The sequence below is a fragment of the Ovis canadensis genome, chromosome 14 (genome assembly GCF_042477335.2).
Source record: "Ovis canadensis isolate MfBH-ARS-UI-01 breed Bighorn chromosome 14, ARS-UI_OviCan_v2, whole genome shotgun sequence".
Taxonomy (NCBI): domain Eukaryota; kingdom Metazoa; phylum Chordata; class Mammalia; order Artiodactyla; family Bovidae; genus Ovis; species Ovis canadensis.
In genome coordinates, this window is record NC_091258.1 from 27,961,886 (window position 1) to 27,977,661 (window position 15,776).

General features: G+C 58.4%; 2 protein-coding genes across 12 annotated transcripts in view; one reads left to right on the forward strand and one right to left on the reverse strand.

Moving 5' to 3' along the window:
• The window catches only part of LOC138419757 (mitochondrial inner membrane m-AAA protease component AFG3L1-like), a 25,372-nt gene extending 14,688 nt beyond the window's left edge, over positions 1–10,684 (forward strand). For 4 of the 7 annotated variants that reach the window (XM_069552706.1, XM_069552704.1, XM_069552707.2 and 1 more), the window contains exons 10-16: positions 521–628; positions 1,174–1,299; positions 3,439–3,549; positions 4,495–4,610; positions 5,038–5,238; positions 5,312–5,506; positions 5,585–10,684. In XM_069552706.1, the coding sequence (XP_069408807.1) occupies positions 521–628; positions 1,174–1,299; positions 3,439–3,549; positions 4,495–4,610; positions 5,038–5,238; positions 5,312–5,506; positions 5,585–5,839 (1,112 nt within the window). In that variant the 3' untranslated portion in view covers positions 5,840–10,684. The remainder of the gene's footprint in view (positions 1–520; positions 629–1,173; positions 1,300–3,438; positions 3,550–4,494; positions 4,611–5,037; positions 5,239–5,311; positions 5,507–5,584) is intronic. The other 3 variants (XM_069552708.1, XM_069552710.1, XM_069552709.1) reach the window with 1 other exon arrangement.
• Positions 7,557–15,503, reverse strand: DBNDD1 (dysbindin domain containing 1). Of its 5 annotated transcripts, none has more exons than XM_069552724.1 (5): positions 15,245–15,503; positions 11,772–11,900; positions 9,726–9,875; positions 9,417–9,557; positions 7,557–8,757 (listed from the first exon to the last, which is right to left on the reverse strand). In XM_069552724.1, exons 1-5 carry the CDS (start codon positions 15,273–15,275, stop codon positions 8,600–8,602), a joined length of 609 nt encoding a protein of 202 aa, XP_069408825.1. In that variant the 5' UTR covers positions 15,276–15,503; the 3' UTR covers positions 7,557–8,599. The 5 variants fall into 5 exon arrangements, with proteins under 5 accessions (XP_069408825.1, XP_069408826.1, XP_069408824.1 ...); XM_069552725.1 differs by having other exon boundaries at positions 9,726–9,815; positions 15,245–15,456; XM_069552723.1 differs by having other exon boundaries at positions 11,640–11,900; positions 15,245–15,402.
• Between the last annotated feature and the right edge of the window lie 273 nt (positions 15,504–15,776).

Consider the following 15,776-nt stretch of genomic DNA (forward strand, 5'->3'; position numbering starts at 1 on the left):
GCATGGGTCACAACCCCAGCCTCCCAGGAGGAAATATCATCTACTCAGATGACTGAGGCACGCAGGGCCCCTCCCTGAATCCCAGGTCCTGGGGTGGCCGAGGGCCCCAGCAGACCTTTCTGAGGACGAGTGCTGGTGAGTCAGGCCCTCACTCTGCTGGGTACCACCATCCTCTCCCCACTGCATCTCCCCTGCTCTCACCCAGCCTGGCTCCCTGGGCCCAGCAAGCTGTCCAGGACCTGGGTGGAGGGGTCCACGTGGCTCCTGCAGCTCGCTGTGTGGTGTGAGAGGTTGGCAGGGATCCATACCAAATTAAGATAGGAGTGTACACCCTGAGACTGGGCCATGGGGCTCCCAGTTGGCTGAGGAAGGTCGGGTTACAGCCAGAGCCATCGTTCCCTGCCTGTGACAGCTCCCTGGGTGGGCAGTGGTCCCGGAAAGTGGGGGCCAGGCGTGCAGGGGAGAGGAGACAGCTGCTGGCCAGGTCCTGCTTGGGCTCACCTGCTTCTCTCATGTCCAGGATTCAACTCTACCACGAATGTCGTTGTGCTGGCCGGCACCAACCGCCCTGACGTCCTTGACCCAGCCCTGATGCGGCCGGGCCGCCTCGACCGTCAGATTTACATTGGTGAGCTGAGGGCTGAAAGTTTGGTTTGATCATTCGTTATGTATGTGGAGGAGGTTTTGAGGTGCCCTAAAGCAGCTAACCCCACTTGTGAAACAGTGGAGGTGTGGGACTGGGCCCTACTTCGGGACGAACAGGTATAGCTGGGGTGCGGAAAAGGTCATAGCAGTCCGTGCAGCTGAGAGTGAGGTGACAGTGTTGGGTCCTTCAGCTTTTCTTTTTCGTGCACTGTTTACGAGAGAAGCATTCACCCTGGCCTTTCCTGCCTGTGAGCAGGTCCTAGAAATTTAGGACCTAACTCATTCCTGCCCAGGTCCCCAGCTGCCAGAGCAGCCATCCTGGGGATTGAATTGTGCGGACTAGAGGCCCCGCGGTGAGAAAGGGAGAGCTGAATGGATGTGACCTGTGGGTCGTTTCTGCCACAGGGAGCTCTGGCCCTGGTCGGGTAGTCGAGTGTGCAGTGCAGACATGCAGGGGAGGGTCCTCCTGGCCCTGGTGAAGCGGCTGTGGGTGATCCCGCCCTGGCCACCTGTGCCTCTCTCTCTCAGGCCCCCCGGACATCAAAGGCAGGTCGTCTATCTTCAGGGTCCACCTGCGTCCACTCAAGTTGGACGAGAGCCTCAGCAAGGATGCCCTGGCGAAGAAGCTTGCGGCCCTCACTCCAGGCTTCACAGGTGAGTGATGGAGGCGGGCGGCTTCCCTGGGGCTGGCCGTGTCATCAGCAGGTGGTGTCTGGTTGTGCTATTTGGTCTTGAAAGTGCGCCCTTGTCTTCAGGACTGTGAATCTGGTGGGCACACCCGAGGCCCCAAAGCTGGCTTTTGTCGGCTTTCGCTGTGCCCCCCCGCCCCCGCCCACCGCCCCGGGTACGTAATGTGGTGATGATGGGGATAAGGCCCCATCCTCTTGGTATGCTGCTCAGGGAAGAAGTCCTGGTCCACCCTTCCCACATTGTGTAAGAGATCTGAGTCTGCACATCCAGGAAGTGGGATAAAGCACGAGATGCCCACACTGAGACAGTATCATAGACCAAAGGGTAGGAGCTGACTTCTCTTGGAAATGGAGGCCAGGAGGCAGTAGGTCAGGCAGAACTATTCTTCTGTAGTAAAGGAGAAATTAAGGCATCCCGTATAAAGGACAGGTGTGTAAAACCATAATCACATATCTGTGTTAATGGGCACACAGTGTAGAAAGATGTAACCTGTGAAGGTGAGAGGGGCTGCATAGGAGCAGAACCTTTGAACATTGTGAAGCTGGATCCTCAGCTTCACGTGGAGCTGCCAGGGGATGGAAGAGCCACACAGCCTGTAAGAACAAAGTGGCTTATACTTCCCCAGTGTGGAGCTTCTGAGGGCAGACGTGAACCATCAGGATAAAAGTGAGAGGCCAGGTGTGGGCCTATGCATCTCGGTCAGTTGTTTTGTCAAGGATGTGAAGACCATCCAGTGGAGAAAGAATAATCTGTTTGACCAAGTATTCACAAGCAAAAGGATATAACTGGACGTTAGACCACATATAGCAGTCAACTCAGAGTAGTAAGAGACCTAAGCAGTGGAGCAAGAACTGTAAAAGGTCTTAAAATCTTTAGGACCTTGGATTTGGCAATGGTTTCTTAAAGCACAGGCTGCAAGTGAGAAAACAAAATAGAATTCCTCAAAACTGAAATATTTTGTGCATCGAGAGACATTATCGATGTGATGAAAAGAGCCCACAGAAAGGAGAATGTTTGGAAATTATGCACCTGGTAGGGTCTAGAATCTACAATATATAAAGAACCCAATTTAAAAATGGGAAAAGGGTTTGAATAGACATTTCTCCAAAGTATGTAGATGGCCAGAAACCATGTGAGAAGGTGGTCATGGTATTAGTTATTAGGAAAATGCATATCAAAACCGCAGTTTGACACCACCTCATGCCCACCAGGATGGCCATAAAAGACGGAGGGTTGGCAGGGATGTAGGGAGACGAGCACGCTCACATGTTGCTGGTGGGGATGTGAAGTAGTGTGGCTGTGGTAAGTTGGCCTGGTGCTTCTAGAAGTAAATACAGTTAGCATATGACCCCCAGTTCCACTCCTACATAAGCGAATTGAAAACATTTGTCTGCATAAAGGCTTGCACATGGATGTTCACAGTGGCATTACTCATAATAGCTAAACAGTGGAGACCACCCCAGTGTCCAGCAGGCCGTCACCAGTAGCTGTGTGTATGGTGGGCGGAACCTGTAGATAGAGCTGGCCGTGTTACATGAGTGACTCGAGTGTCTGTGGAATCTGGTGTCTCCTGTGGCTGCCTCAGGCCAGATGGAACCTTACTCAGCCATGAAAAGGAATGAAATACCAGGACACGCTCCTGACAGTGGATGAACGGAAAAACACTGTGCCGTGTGAGAGGAGCACACACAAAAGACCATACTGTGTGATTGCACTTACGTGAGACTTCGGGAATGGGCATGTCTAGAGACGTAGAAGGTAGAGTTGTGTTTGGCTAAGCCTGGGTACAGGATCTATCCCCAGACAACACCTTCGTGATGGGGATGTCTGAGATGAGATGACAGCAGTTGTCGCACATCTTGATGAAATTACTGACAGTCTTTGAAATGTATACGTTTTTAAATGGATAGATTTTATGTTAAATGAATCACACCTCAGGAAATCACTGAGCCAAAAAACTGGCTGAAAGCAGCAGTGACTGACAGAGCAGGTCCTGTTTCCTTCACGCCCTTGACCTGTTTTAGCTCTGGCTCCAGTACTGCGGAGTCCCTGTGACAGCCTGCCCCGGGCCCCTGACGGACGGTTTCTTCTTCTCCGGGTCAGGTGCTGATATTTCTAATGTTTGCAACGAAGCCGCCCTGATCGCCGCCCGCCACCTGAACCCCTCTGTTGGGGAGAAGCACTTCGAGCAGGCCATCGAGAGGGTCATTGGAGGTAAGCTGGGCGAGTGAGTGAGGTAAGCTGGGTGAGTTTCCACCCTGGAGCCCCAGGCTCACTTCAGGGTACTCCGCCTGGGCAGCTCTCCAGACCCAGATCTGGGACGTGGGACCTGCCAGCAGCCCTCCTGCTCTTCCTGGAGCAACATTCAGAATCTCAAGAGAATTGTAACCTCCAGGGTCCCTACCGGACCTTGTAGGTCCGGGTGCCCGCTGTGCCCTAGAGGACAGCCTGCTGGGAAGTTTACCAGGGTCCCCAGTGGCCAGCGTATCCAGAGGAGGTACAGGCTTCAGCCTGAGGAGTCAAGGTCTCGGAGTGCCATCCTGGGGACAGAGGTCAGGAAGGTGTCCGTGTGGCCAGCAGCCATCCACGACCCCATCTCATAGCTGTGAGCGCCAGCCCATCTAGATGGCAGGTAGCCAGAGCTGCTTTGTCTGGTTCACTTTGTATTGAGGTGTGACACGTATGCAGGCATGTAGTATCAGGAGCCCAAGGCAGTTGCCACAGCTGTTTGGGGCTGTCATGGGCCATGCTGAGCTGAGCTGCCGTGAAACTGACTCACACTAGTTGTCTGTGCCTCTCCATGCCCCGTTCTCTGCCTGTGACTGGGTGTACAGGGTGTAGAGAACACTCCTGTCTCCCTGCTTTGGTTTCAATATCAGTTGAGCCACAGAGTAGCTAACACTGCTGCCTAAGAACAGTTTTCCCTGAGCATATGTTGCTTGCATGGGAAGTGGAGTGGGGTGCAGGATGTCTGCAGAGCAGAAGGCAGCTTAGCGTCTGGTTTGCAGGGACAGACCCCTGTGGGCCTGAGCAGTGTGTATGGAGCCGACAGGCTGCAGGTCTGCTCTGATCAGCCCCCTGAACGCCAGAGTGGGGGCTAGGTTCCCACCTCTTTGCTGGCGTTCCTCCTGTGCCTCTCACCAGGAGTGTAACTTGCAGGCCTTGAGAAGAAGACACAGGTCTTGCAGCCCGGCGAGAAGATGACGGTGGCCTACCACGAGGCTGGCCATGCGGTGGTGGGCTGGTTCCTGGAACACGCAGACCCCCTGCTCAAGGTCAGTCCAGCCCCTTACACATCTCCTGTGGGTTCAGGGCCCACTCCCGCCCCGGGGGCCATGTGTGCACAGTGTGTTGCGGGTGTCAGCCCTTTCACTTTTGAAGAGATGGAACCATCTATAATGTGTCCTTGAAGGGTGGGTGGGAGGGCAGGGGCGGGGTGCTGGTTCCAGGAGGGCTCTGGATCTGGCCAGCTGATACCTGGAGGTTCCTGGTTGAACTCACCTCACTGCAAGCTTCTCCCCGAAGGCAGGCTCCTCCACAGCTTCCTGGGGACTGCGGGACAGAGGGTGTTTCTGAGTTCACCCTCAGGGTGACCCCCTGTGAGCCCCGGGGTCCAGGGTCTCCCCTTCTCCCACACTCTTGTGGAGATGGGTGGTGGTCAGGGGCCCTGGGGATGACAGGGCACCTTGCTGTGTCTGGCAGGTGTCCATCGTCCCCCGGGGCAAGGGACTTGGCTATGCCCAGTGCCTGCCCAGGGAGCAGTACCTGTACACACGGGAGCAGCTCTTTGACCGCATGTGCGCCATGCTGGGCGGCCGCGTGGCTGAGCAGCTGTTCTTCGGGCGGGTCACCACGGGGGCCCAGGACGACCTGAGGAAGGTCACCCAGAGCGCCTATGCCCAGGTAGACCAGCAGCCTTGGGGGGTAGGGGGTCGGGGTCTCTGCACCGGGCTGACCCCGCACTCGCCTCCTGCAGATCGTGCAGTTCGGGATGAGCGAGAAGTTGGGCCAGGTGTCCTTCGATCTCCCACGGCCAGGCGAGGCGCTGGTGGAGAAGCCGTTCAGCGAGGCCACGGCCCAGCTCATAGATGAGGAGGTGCGGCGGCTCATTGGCTCCGCGCATGCGCGTACCCTGGACCTGCTCACACGCTGCCGCGAGCAGGTGGACAAGGCAAGTGGGCGGCCAGACCCTGGGCGCGGGCGGGGCTCTGCAGGCCGGGTGGCTGGCTGACAGCTGCTGGGTATGCAGGTGGGCAGGCGGCTGCTGGAGAAGGAGGTGCTGGAGCGGGCCGACATGGTGGAGCTGCTTGGGCCACGGCCGTTTGCTGAGAAGATCACCTACGAGGAGCTTGTGGAAGGCACGGGCGGCCTGGAGGAGGACACGGCCCTTCCCGAGGGTCTGCAGGGCTGGCGTGGGGAGCCCGCTGCAGGAGAGCCCAGCCTAGTGCCTCCGCCTGGAGAGCAGCCTCCAGAACCCCCAGGAAGCAAATTAAAGCACATGTAACTGGAAGCAATGGCATCCCACTCCGGTACTCTTGCCTGGAAAATCCCACGGATGGAGGAGCCTGGTGGGCTGCAGTCCATGGGGTTGCTAAGTCGGACACGACTGAGTGACTTCACTTTCACTTTTCACTTTCATGCATTGGAGAAGGAAATGGCAACCCACTCCAGTGTTCTTGCCTGGAGAATCCCAGGGACGGGGGAGCCTGGTGCGCTGCCGTCTATGGGGTCCCATAGATCGGACACGACTGAAGCGACTTAGCAGCAGCAGCAGCAACCTGCAAACAGCTGTCTTCCAATCAGGGTCTTTGAAGACCATGGGCTTCCTGCTCCTTGCAGGCACCCTCCCACCGAGGGGGGCTGGGACCTGGTCAGTGCAAGTGCCCTCACCTGCCCCAGGGAGAGAAGGCCCAGTTCAGAAGCCCTCACAGGTGGTGAGGTTCAGCAGAAGTGTGTAAGCCCAGAATCTAGGGAATGGCAGTTTGGGTATTGGAAAGCTAGCTGGTCCTCACGGATGGAGCTCAGCACTCCCACAGGCTTGTGGCCGGGGTTGGAGGACGGCTTAGGGGTCTGAACCTGAGAGGGAGGGGTTGCCCTTTTCTCAGGGTGGGGCCTTGTTGCTGGCATGTCTCTGGGAAGCTGTTCCTGGTGGCCTGGTTTTGTTAGAATCCAGAAGGTGACTCTGGGCTACTCCTTGGGACAGGACAACCCCTAGGGGTGCAGCTAAGCTCTTGGGCTGAGGCCAGCAGTTGTCTGGTTAGACCTGGAGTGAGACTAGGGCCCGGTCCCAGGGAGCTGGGGTTAGTGGAAATGGCCCCACAGGTTCCCAGCACACAGCCAGGGGGCCAGAGTCATCAGAGTTGTGATGGTAGCAGCAGTTCCTGCCTTGAGGGGATGGGGGGACAGGCATTCTGGGCTGACAGTGGGTGAAGGGGTGGCACCCCATGTGTCCCCCTGTTGCCAGCCCAGCCCACACACACGGCCTTGGGGATGAAATTTTCCACATCGGTTGGTATGTTTGCCTCAAAAATAGAATTTCCAACTTGGGACAAACACTTTCAACTTTGCTCTTTGTAGAACATGTATTGTTGATTTTGTTGTCTCTGGGGCTTGCCCTGTATTGCAGCCTTCACCATTTAGCCTCTGTGTTGAACTGCTGGGGACCCTGCAGGGGCCTGTTCTGGGACCTTCTGATGGAGGTAGGATGCTCCCTCATCGCAGGAAAGCCCCATGTTGTCCCAAGCCTGGGGTGCTGCCCCTCCCCAGGTCCAGGGCACACTCCTGGTGATAGTGCCCCTGCGTGTGTGCCCTGTCCGCTCACCCCCTCCTGTCTCCTCAGCTCCGTTCATCTGGCTGAGCAGCTGGGCTGAGGCCTGGCTGAGAGTGTCTGCTCAGGGAGGCTCCACCCTGTGGGAGGAATTGCCTGCTCTCTTCTTACTCTTCTGCTCACAGACTGGCCCTCCCTGCTGGCTGCCTCCCCAGATCTTGCCCTGGGCTGGGAGGAGCCTTTTGGGGCTGCCTCTTCCAGCTTGGGCTTGTGGGGACAGAGCCAAATGCTAGCCCCCAGTGTGTCACAGTGGAGCCCCCAGATGCTTCAGCTGGGGGAGGACCAGAGCACAGAGCTCCTGGAGGTTCCTAGAGCAGCCAGCCCCCTACCCCTGCACAGCCCTCACCCCTGAGCTCTGGTGTCAGCTGGAAAGGAAGACACTGATCCGTGAGACTGAGGACAGAGTGATGTTTTAATTGCGCTTTTTCGAAACGAGGTCACGGAAGCTGCAGCAGGAAGGACGAGTGCTGGAGGGAAGACCCTAGGGTGGGTGGGGTGTGGCTGCTTTCTATTAAGACTCTTGGTTGTATCTGGAAATCACCCCCGTGTAGCAGTGTCGCCCCAGTGCTGGTGCAGAGGCGACCGTTTCCTGGCAGGGTGTGCCCAAGGCTTCCACAGAGGAGCCTTTTTTCCTTCCCCAGAAATGTCTCAGTGAAGGAGGGGTCAGGACAGGTGGCCTTGGGGACAGAAAGCAGACTGGACTTGCTGTCAGACTGGAAGCTGGTCCTGTCCTCAGCACATAAGCAGCATTGGGAGCAGTCAAGCCTGGCATCTCTGAATTGAGGTTCGGGGGGTGTACCCAGGTGCCCTCATGTCCCCACCCCCTCAGACTGCTGCACCCCAGACTGGGATGCTAGCCAGGGACACAGACGTACACGTGTGTGTGCATGTGTGCCTGGTGGGCTGTGGGGACTGGGTAAGCCCTGCCTGCCCTGCTGTCTGAGGCCATCTTGATGGACTTGGCATTCCGCGCTTAGGAAGATGGGTCTGGCTGACAGGGAGGGAGGAGGACGAGCAAGTTGTTGGGGTTGTCTGGCACTGACAGTGTTCCTGGGCAGCAGCAGGGAGCAGTGGGGAATCAGAGGTGATCTGGGGGACTCACTCCCCTATCCAATCCCTGGCTGGACAGCAGACTCCTGTGGGCTGGAGTTCGGCATGGCGGTTCATCCCCTTTCACCGGTAGTTCCCCACTCACCCTGGCCCCACCCAGGATTCTGGTGGCAGATGATAACACTGTTCCTGCAGACAAGTCTCCTCTCATCCCTGGGCCTTGTCCCTGATCCAGGGACCAGGAAGGAGCTGATATAAGGCCACTGGGCTGTGCTTATGCTGAAGTGCCTTGAGACCCCAGCCCAGAGCCGCAGTGGGGAGGGTGGGCAGTGTCCACGTGGCCACAGCTGTCCGGATGTGCCCCATCTTGGCCCCGGGCCAGCCGGCCTAGTCCTCCTTGGGCCTCTCCACAGTAAGAATCGTGTCCACAATGGCAGGCTGTCGCTCAGGGTCACCAAAGGATTGCTTCTCACGGTTCTGCTCCGCCCTAGTGCGCGTCCAGGAGGGTGAGCGCAGACAGCCGGCTCGGGGCAGCGGGTGTAGGCCTGGTGGGAACATGGGCTGGATCAATGTGGCGGACCAGTCACTCCTGTATCTTCTGCCTGGCCTGTTTGTGCCTCCAGCATGGTGTCCGGCCACACCTTGGGCCCCCCTGCAGTGTGTGCATATGGGTCTGGGTGCAGCCTGGGCACTGGCTTTCCTGATGCTCCCAGAAGGGTCCCCATGCAGCCAAGGTCCCACCCTGGGTGTGAGCCTGGCCTGGAGCTGGTGTGGGTGGGGAGTAGGGAGGGGAGGAAGGTCTCTGGGCCCCCACACTCCAGTGGCTTGCATGCCATTTCTTTGGTCAATGGGGTCCAGTGCTTCCTGGGAACTGAGCTGAGGAGCAGCCAGGTTTGGCGAATGCCACCCCTTTTGTGTTCTGCCTTTTAATTAAATCTGCATAGTGAATTCTCCTCCTGGGGGGCCTGTGGCTGTGGTCTTTTGCTGTTATTTGAAAGCCGAAATTGAGGAGGGGCAGACAATTCCTTAAAGTCAGCACAAAGGTATGTAAAGTGCAGAAGCAGTGAGTGGAATGGTGCCATGTTGACAAACATGCATTAGAAAGGAAATAATTTTCCAGACCAGGTCTTCAGGGGGCAGTGCTGGGTGGTCTCAGGCCACGGGGCCTCCCCACAACACCCTCAGAGCCCAGTGGCAATCCCACCTGCATGCGAGTCGCTGGCCATGTTCTCGTCATCCGAGTCTGCAAAGACCTCAGCCAGCTCCTGGTCAGACATGTCGGTCAGCTCGGTGAGGTCCAGGAGGTCGAAGTGCACCTCCAGGGAGGACACACTGCTCAGCGGCTCTGGGGGCAGAGGGATACGTTAGTGGGCCTGGTGATGGCCAGTGTGGGGGAGCAAGGTGGGGTCAACCCATTCCTGGCACCTGCTCCCTGGGGCACAGTGGGGCCCAGAGACCCGTCCCTGGTCCCAGGGGACTCGTGGTGCATGATGGGTGGGTGGGCAGTACTTACGCCGCCTTTCCGTGACCTGCAGGAGCCCTGGTGCTGGTATTGGGATGCCCAACAACTCCTCCTCAGCCACAGGAGACTGGCCACTGGTCCCTGTGACAGGGATGGGGGCACTGAGGGCAGCCTGTGGCACGTCGACCTCCTTAACTAAGCCTGCAACAGAGAGGGCGTTACCCGGGAGGGGCTGGAGTCTTCACCTCCACTGCCAGGACGCAGGCTGGGAGGACCTGAGAACCTGGCCCATGGGGCTAGCCCTCAAGGTTCAGGTAGTGACGGGAGTGGTCCTGGGTCAGGAAGGACAGGGCACTGGGGGCTTCTCTGAGAAAGCTGACTCCCTGGCTCCTCGTTCTCTGGTTTCCAGATCCTCTGCCCTCATTACTTGAACGGGAATCACCGCTGGTCTTGCAGGGACCCTTGCTGGTTCTGTCAGAGCCCCCAAGACCCCAGTACTGTCACCTGTCTACTTTTGGTCCCACTAGGGTTTACTAAAGAAGACTGTCTTTCAGCTGAAGACGAAGAAGCTCTATACGGTTAGCAAAAATTAGACCAGGATCTGACTGTGGCTCAGATCATGAACTCTTTATTCCAAGAAGAGTCTGGAGAGTCTTTTGGACAGCAAGGAGATCAAACCAGTCAATCCTTAAGGGAATCAGTCCTGAATATTCATTGGAAGGACTGATGCTGAAGCTCCAATACTCTGGCCACCTGATGGGAAGAACTGACTCATTTGAAAAGACCCTGATGCTGGGAAAGATTGAAGGCGGGAAGGGAAGGGGATGACAGAGGATGAGATGGTTGGATGGCATCACTGACTCGATGGACATGAGTTTGAGCAAGCTCTGGGAATTGGTGATGGACAGGGAAGCCTGGCGTGCTGCAGTCCATGGGGTTGCAAAGAGTTGGACACAACTGAGTGACTGAACTGAGGGTCTAGTGGATGGTAATACATTTGCTTTAATCCAGCCTGGCCCTAGCTCATGTGTCTGTCCTATGTTGTGTTTGAACTCAAAATAACACATTCTCATAGTGAAAGTTACTAGACAGGGCACGTGGCAGACCCATTCCCCACCAATCTCACAACTGGGGATGTTCCCCCAGGGATTTTTTCTGCTCAAATTTTGTTTTCATGTAACAGCTTGTCTCTGTCAAGTGAGAGCCGAGGCCCCTTGGGGATCTGCTTGGTGGGCACTACCACTCAGAGGTGGGGCTTCCACCCCAAGGAGGGCCGTGTCCATCCACAGCTCACCCATTCCTCCCTTCCAGAGTGTTCTAGTGTCCCTCCCACAAGAGCCAGGGTCCCAGTCGTCTGTCAGGCATGTGCCCTGAGGCAGCTGGACCCCTCAGCTACCCTGAGACGCCTCTCCACAGTGACCTGCCCTCAGCTGAGGGACCCCCCAGCTGAACAGGTGCCCAGTACAGAGTGCGGAGTCCCTCCATCAGCAGTGGGGCCTTGCCTATCTGGCGGGCGAGTTTGGAGAGTGGGGTGTGGATGAGGCCACAGGAGCAGCTGCCAAAGAGGATCAGGGGGGCCCAGCACCAACAGCTGCCTTTGAGGGGTGGGCCTGTGCAGCCAGCAGCCTTGACGTGCCTGGCAGGCCACGTCAAGGGTCCAGAGGGTCCTGGCTGAGTGGGAAGTGGGACATGGATTTGCGGCTGCAGAGCTGGCTGGGCTGCCCCAGCCTCAGAGGGCACCCCTCCCTGGGAAGCATGACTGAGGGCAGGTGAGCCTGCTGACTGGCAGGGTCTGCCTGGCTCTGCCCTGTGCTGTGTCACTGGGGCCCGGGGCCGGCCCTGCTGGATGGGGCTCAGGATCTGGTTTCCACCTCGCTGCCACATCTGGCACGTGGTATCTGAGCATCCTCGGAGGGCAGGGTTACACCCACTGGCGGCCCAGCCCACCCAGCCTGACAGGGGCACCTTTCCTGAACCTCCGAGTTCCTGCTGCAGCTCGAGGCCCAGGAAGCCCTTGGGGCCTTTGTAGGACACGGTTCTGTTTCTTAAGAGATGGCACAGTGGCCAGATCGCCCTTCCCCAAGGGCACATGCGTGCCTGGAGTGTCCTGATCCTCTTCTGCACACGTGGCCCATCCTGGTGGGTGAGCAGGGTGGCCTCTGTCCGGCTGGGGGCTCCGGCCAGGTGCTGCCATTTCTGTGGAGCCTCCACATGGGGCGGGTGACTCTGGGTTAAGAAGAAGAAGAGTGACAGTGGCTCCTGGTTTTCTGTGCTAGACACAACCCCAGCAACATGGTTTTCAGCTAATGTCACAACCAGCTACGAGGGAGGGACTGTGAGTTTTGTCCTGTAACATGGAGGGGATCAGCTTGTCACAGGCACGTTAACACAGGGGCTCTGGAGCGGGAACTCTTGGCCACCACCTGCCAGTCCATGGAGGGAGGGGAGACCCTGACCTTGTACCCACAGGGAAGCTAGGCCCTGGCCAGGCAGAAGGGGACTTAGGATCAAAGGTGGAGCAGAGGGCAGGAGAAGGCCCTGAGGGAGCTTGGCTGCTCTGGGAAGGAAAGCACCTACCTGCATGTTTATGGAATGGGACTCGGTCCAGGTGGAAAGGAGGACATCTACAGCTTCTGAGATGGGGGCAGGGCAAGCAGATGCGCCTCCTTATAGACCCTGGGATCCAGGGGTCCCTCCAGCCCCTACAGGCACAGTGGCCTGTTGTACTGATTGTGAGAAGCACATGTTAACAAATTTCAGTGTATCTGAAACAGCACCATTTAGCTGATGGTGTTGCAGAGCCAATGGAATATGTTAACTGTGAATTTTTAAGTCACCTTCTATTGACTTTTTTATTCCTTCTCCTTTTGGCAGTGGTCTGCTCTTTACTTTGTAAATCCTGGTGTCCTGGCCTGTGTCAGAGCTTTGGGAAGGGGGAGGGAGCAGCGGAAGACACAACTTTGGCATCAAGGACGCTGATCTTTCAGCCAGAAGTGAAGGAAACAGGCCCTTGGCTTGGTCCTCGTGCACAGCAGGTGCACCGTAAATGCTGGTTGAACAAATGAGCCCAAGACCCCACCCAGAGTTCCTAAGCAGCTGTGCTACCTGAGTCTGTCTGATACCCTCTTGATAGACCTCTGTAGGAAGAAGGGATAGATTCTCCATGGGTGAGACCCCCTGCTCTTCCTGGGGTGTGAAGCAGAGCAGTGACTGATCACACAAGTAGACACAGGGGCAAGGGTGCTTGCCTGTGGCCCAGAGGTAACCCCAGGGTTGCCCAGGCCAGGGCAAAGGTGAGGGGTGTTTCTAGTTCCCCAGGAAGCTCAGCATGGACCAGCAGCCCAGTGCATGCCCCACTGAAGAAATGCAGCCTATGACTCCTGCAGGGGGACCTGCTGCCCTGACCTGCGGAAGCACTGAGGCAGTACCTGCATGGGGAGACTGGAGCTGGGGGGCCACAGTCCTGCCCTGCCCAGGGTTTGCTGTGAACAGATATGGTAGGGTTACCCTGTGCTACACTGCTGACCTATTTTCCAGCACATTCGTGCCAAGAACTTGGCCCAGATCTCAAGTTCCCTGCTGTGTGCCCAGGACTTTGCCCCAAGCCTGGAGGAGGGGCTCTGCACACACCCACCACAAATGAGTGAATTAATGAAGTGAATGAATGAATAGCATAAAACCAACATGGGTGCAGCAAAGGAGGCATGGGCACCATCCCCTATGTCGAGGATGCCTGGTGGATGCTGGCTTGGCTCAGCCTCCAGGGTTGGGTCCCAGCCCCTCTCTCAGATGTTGAAGACTCGGAGGTGGGTGGGCTAGATGCTTGGTCTCCCAACAGCACTTTGCAGAGTGCACCCCCGCCTCGCCCCTCCTTGTCTGTGCATTTGATATTAAATTATTGATTCATTTAGGTTTTAATTATGAAACCTTATAGAAGTAATTTCAGAGGTACTTAAGGCTGAAATAATACGTCTAGATTTGCCACATTAGTACTGAAGGAAGGCTGGTGGAAGTGGGTGAGCAGCTGGCCGGGGGCACGCGGGGAGCTTCAGCTTTCTGTTCTGTATGTGCCCCTCTCTCCAGTATAAGTTCCCAGAAGTTGGCAAACTTAGAGAACGACAGTCACAGCCACCCACACGTGACCCTATGGGGTAGGATGTGGCTGTGGGGTAAGAAGTCTGTCTGCCGGCTTTGGCCCCAGACCCATTGTGTGCCTGCACAGAGTAGGCACCTGGTGAACACAGGTCTCTGGGGCTCCAGAACACTCCCTTCCCTCACGCCTGCTGTCTGCTCTCTTGATCTGCAGGGAAGGGGGTCTATCTACACTGAAAGGAGTGGTCACAGAGCTCAGATGGGTCTGGTTGCCGGCATCCCTCAGCCCTTGCTCACCAAGCCTTCCCCACCGAATCATCCATCATAAGGCTGCACCGGAAGCCCTGGGGTCCCGGTGCAGCCCACAGGAATACAAAACAAAGAAAACCACACCCACTGTCCCCCACCCTCCACAGTGTGTCTCCTGGTGCTCAGGAGGAGGGTGACAAGGGCCCCCAGAAGGTGTCTCGAACGCACCTGCCCAGCTCAGACTTCAGACAGCAGTAAGTGGACTGACTGCTTCAGGACACTTCCACGGCTAGCATTTGGGTCTCCCGAGGCGGCCCTCGTGGGCTACGTGGCCCCCAGCGGATCCCTGTGTGCTCAGGGGAGGGGACCTCCAAGAAAGCCTAGGTGTGCCTGGGGTCTGGCCCGGTGGGTGGAGGAGCCCGGCAGTTTGCATCCAACTTCCTAGGCCGACGGCACAGGAAAACCCTTCCTGAAAGGGGACGTTTCTAGAGTTTTCCTCTCACCACCGGGCCAGGGTCAGGCTAGGGCCAGACTCCCAGGGGAGAGACCCCCGGGTACATCTCCACCGTCTGGACAGCTGACAGAGGCCCTGAGGAGGGGTCACTCCGTTCACCCCTCGACTCCCAGGTGTGTGCGCTCCTGGCCGCGCCAAGGCAAGTAATCCCTGCAGGCGTGGGAGCCCCCGCAGGCCGTCCGGGGCATCATCCGCCTCCCTCGCTCCGAGCCCGAATCTCAGCCTGCTGCCCCGCAGCATCCCGGCTGCCGCCTCCCCGCCCAACCCCCAGAGAGGTTCGGCACGGCCGAACAAAGCAGATGCGCGTTTGAGAGCGTAGCCTCCCCCCTACGCCTTGCTGACTTGGACCCCGACTCTGGTCCCGGCACGCCCCCATCTCCCGGATCCTCGGCTCTGCTGGGAGGGGGCGCAGGACCAAATTGTGCGCCGCCCACTCAGGAGCGCGCCAGGCACCGCTGCCTCGGCCGGGAGCGCGGAGGACGAGGGGGCGGGGACGCGGTCCGTGCGCCTCTAGCCCAGAGCGGGGGCCGCTCCCGGAGGTACCCCGGCCTGGCTTCCCCAGCTCGGCGGGCTTAGGCTTCCACGCTCCGGCCCGGCATAGGGGAACTCGGAGCTGCCTACGGGTCTTGGCGGCCCTGGGGCGTGGTCGGTGAGAGGGCCGGGGGAAAGGACTGCGGGGAGGCGCAGATCTAGGGCTCAGGGGGGCCACACTCACCTCCCGGGCTGGCGCCCTCTGGGGGCTCCATGCGGCCGGTAGGGCCTGGGAGCCGACCGCGCGGCGGCGGCGGCGTCACTCGGCCCCGGCGCCCCTGCAGCTGCGGCGGCGACTCGGCCCCGGCTCTCTGCGCAGCGCATCGGGGCAGCAGCCGGGGGACCAAGGCAGCGGGGAGGAGCCCGCGGGGCGGGGCGCGCAGCTGCTCCGGGGCCGGGTCCCGCCCCCCGCCGCCCCCCCGCCGTCTCCTCCTCTGCCCCCGCAGCACAGGTGCGGCCCCGCCCCGCCCTGCTCGCGCCCCCTGTCGGCCCCTGCAGACCGTTCCCCGCCGACGGCACCCCTCCTGTCCCGCTTCCCACCCGGACCTGCCCGCGGCCCCCATCCCTGGCCTGGTCCCTGCGCGCACCCTCACTCAGCAGCCGTGCCACCGTGCGGGATCATCCTCACGCATCTGTGGGACTCCAGCGACGTGCCGGCGCTCCGCGGGACATGGAGGGACGGGCACAACATCCTAGGGCCCATAAGCCGAGAATTG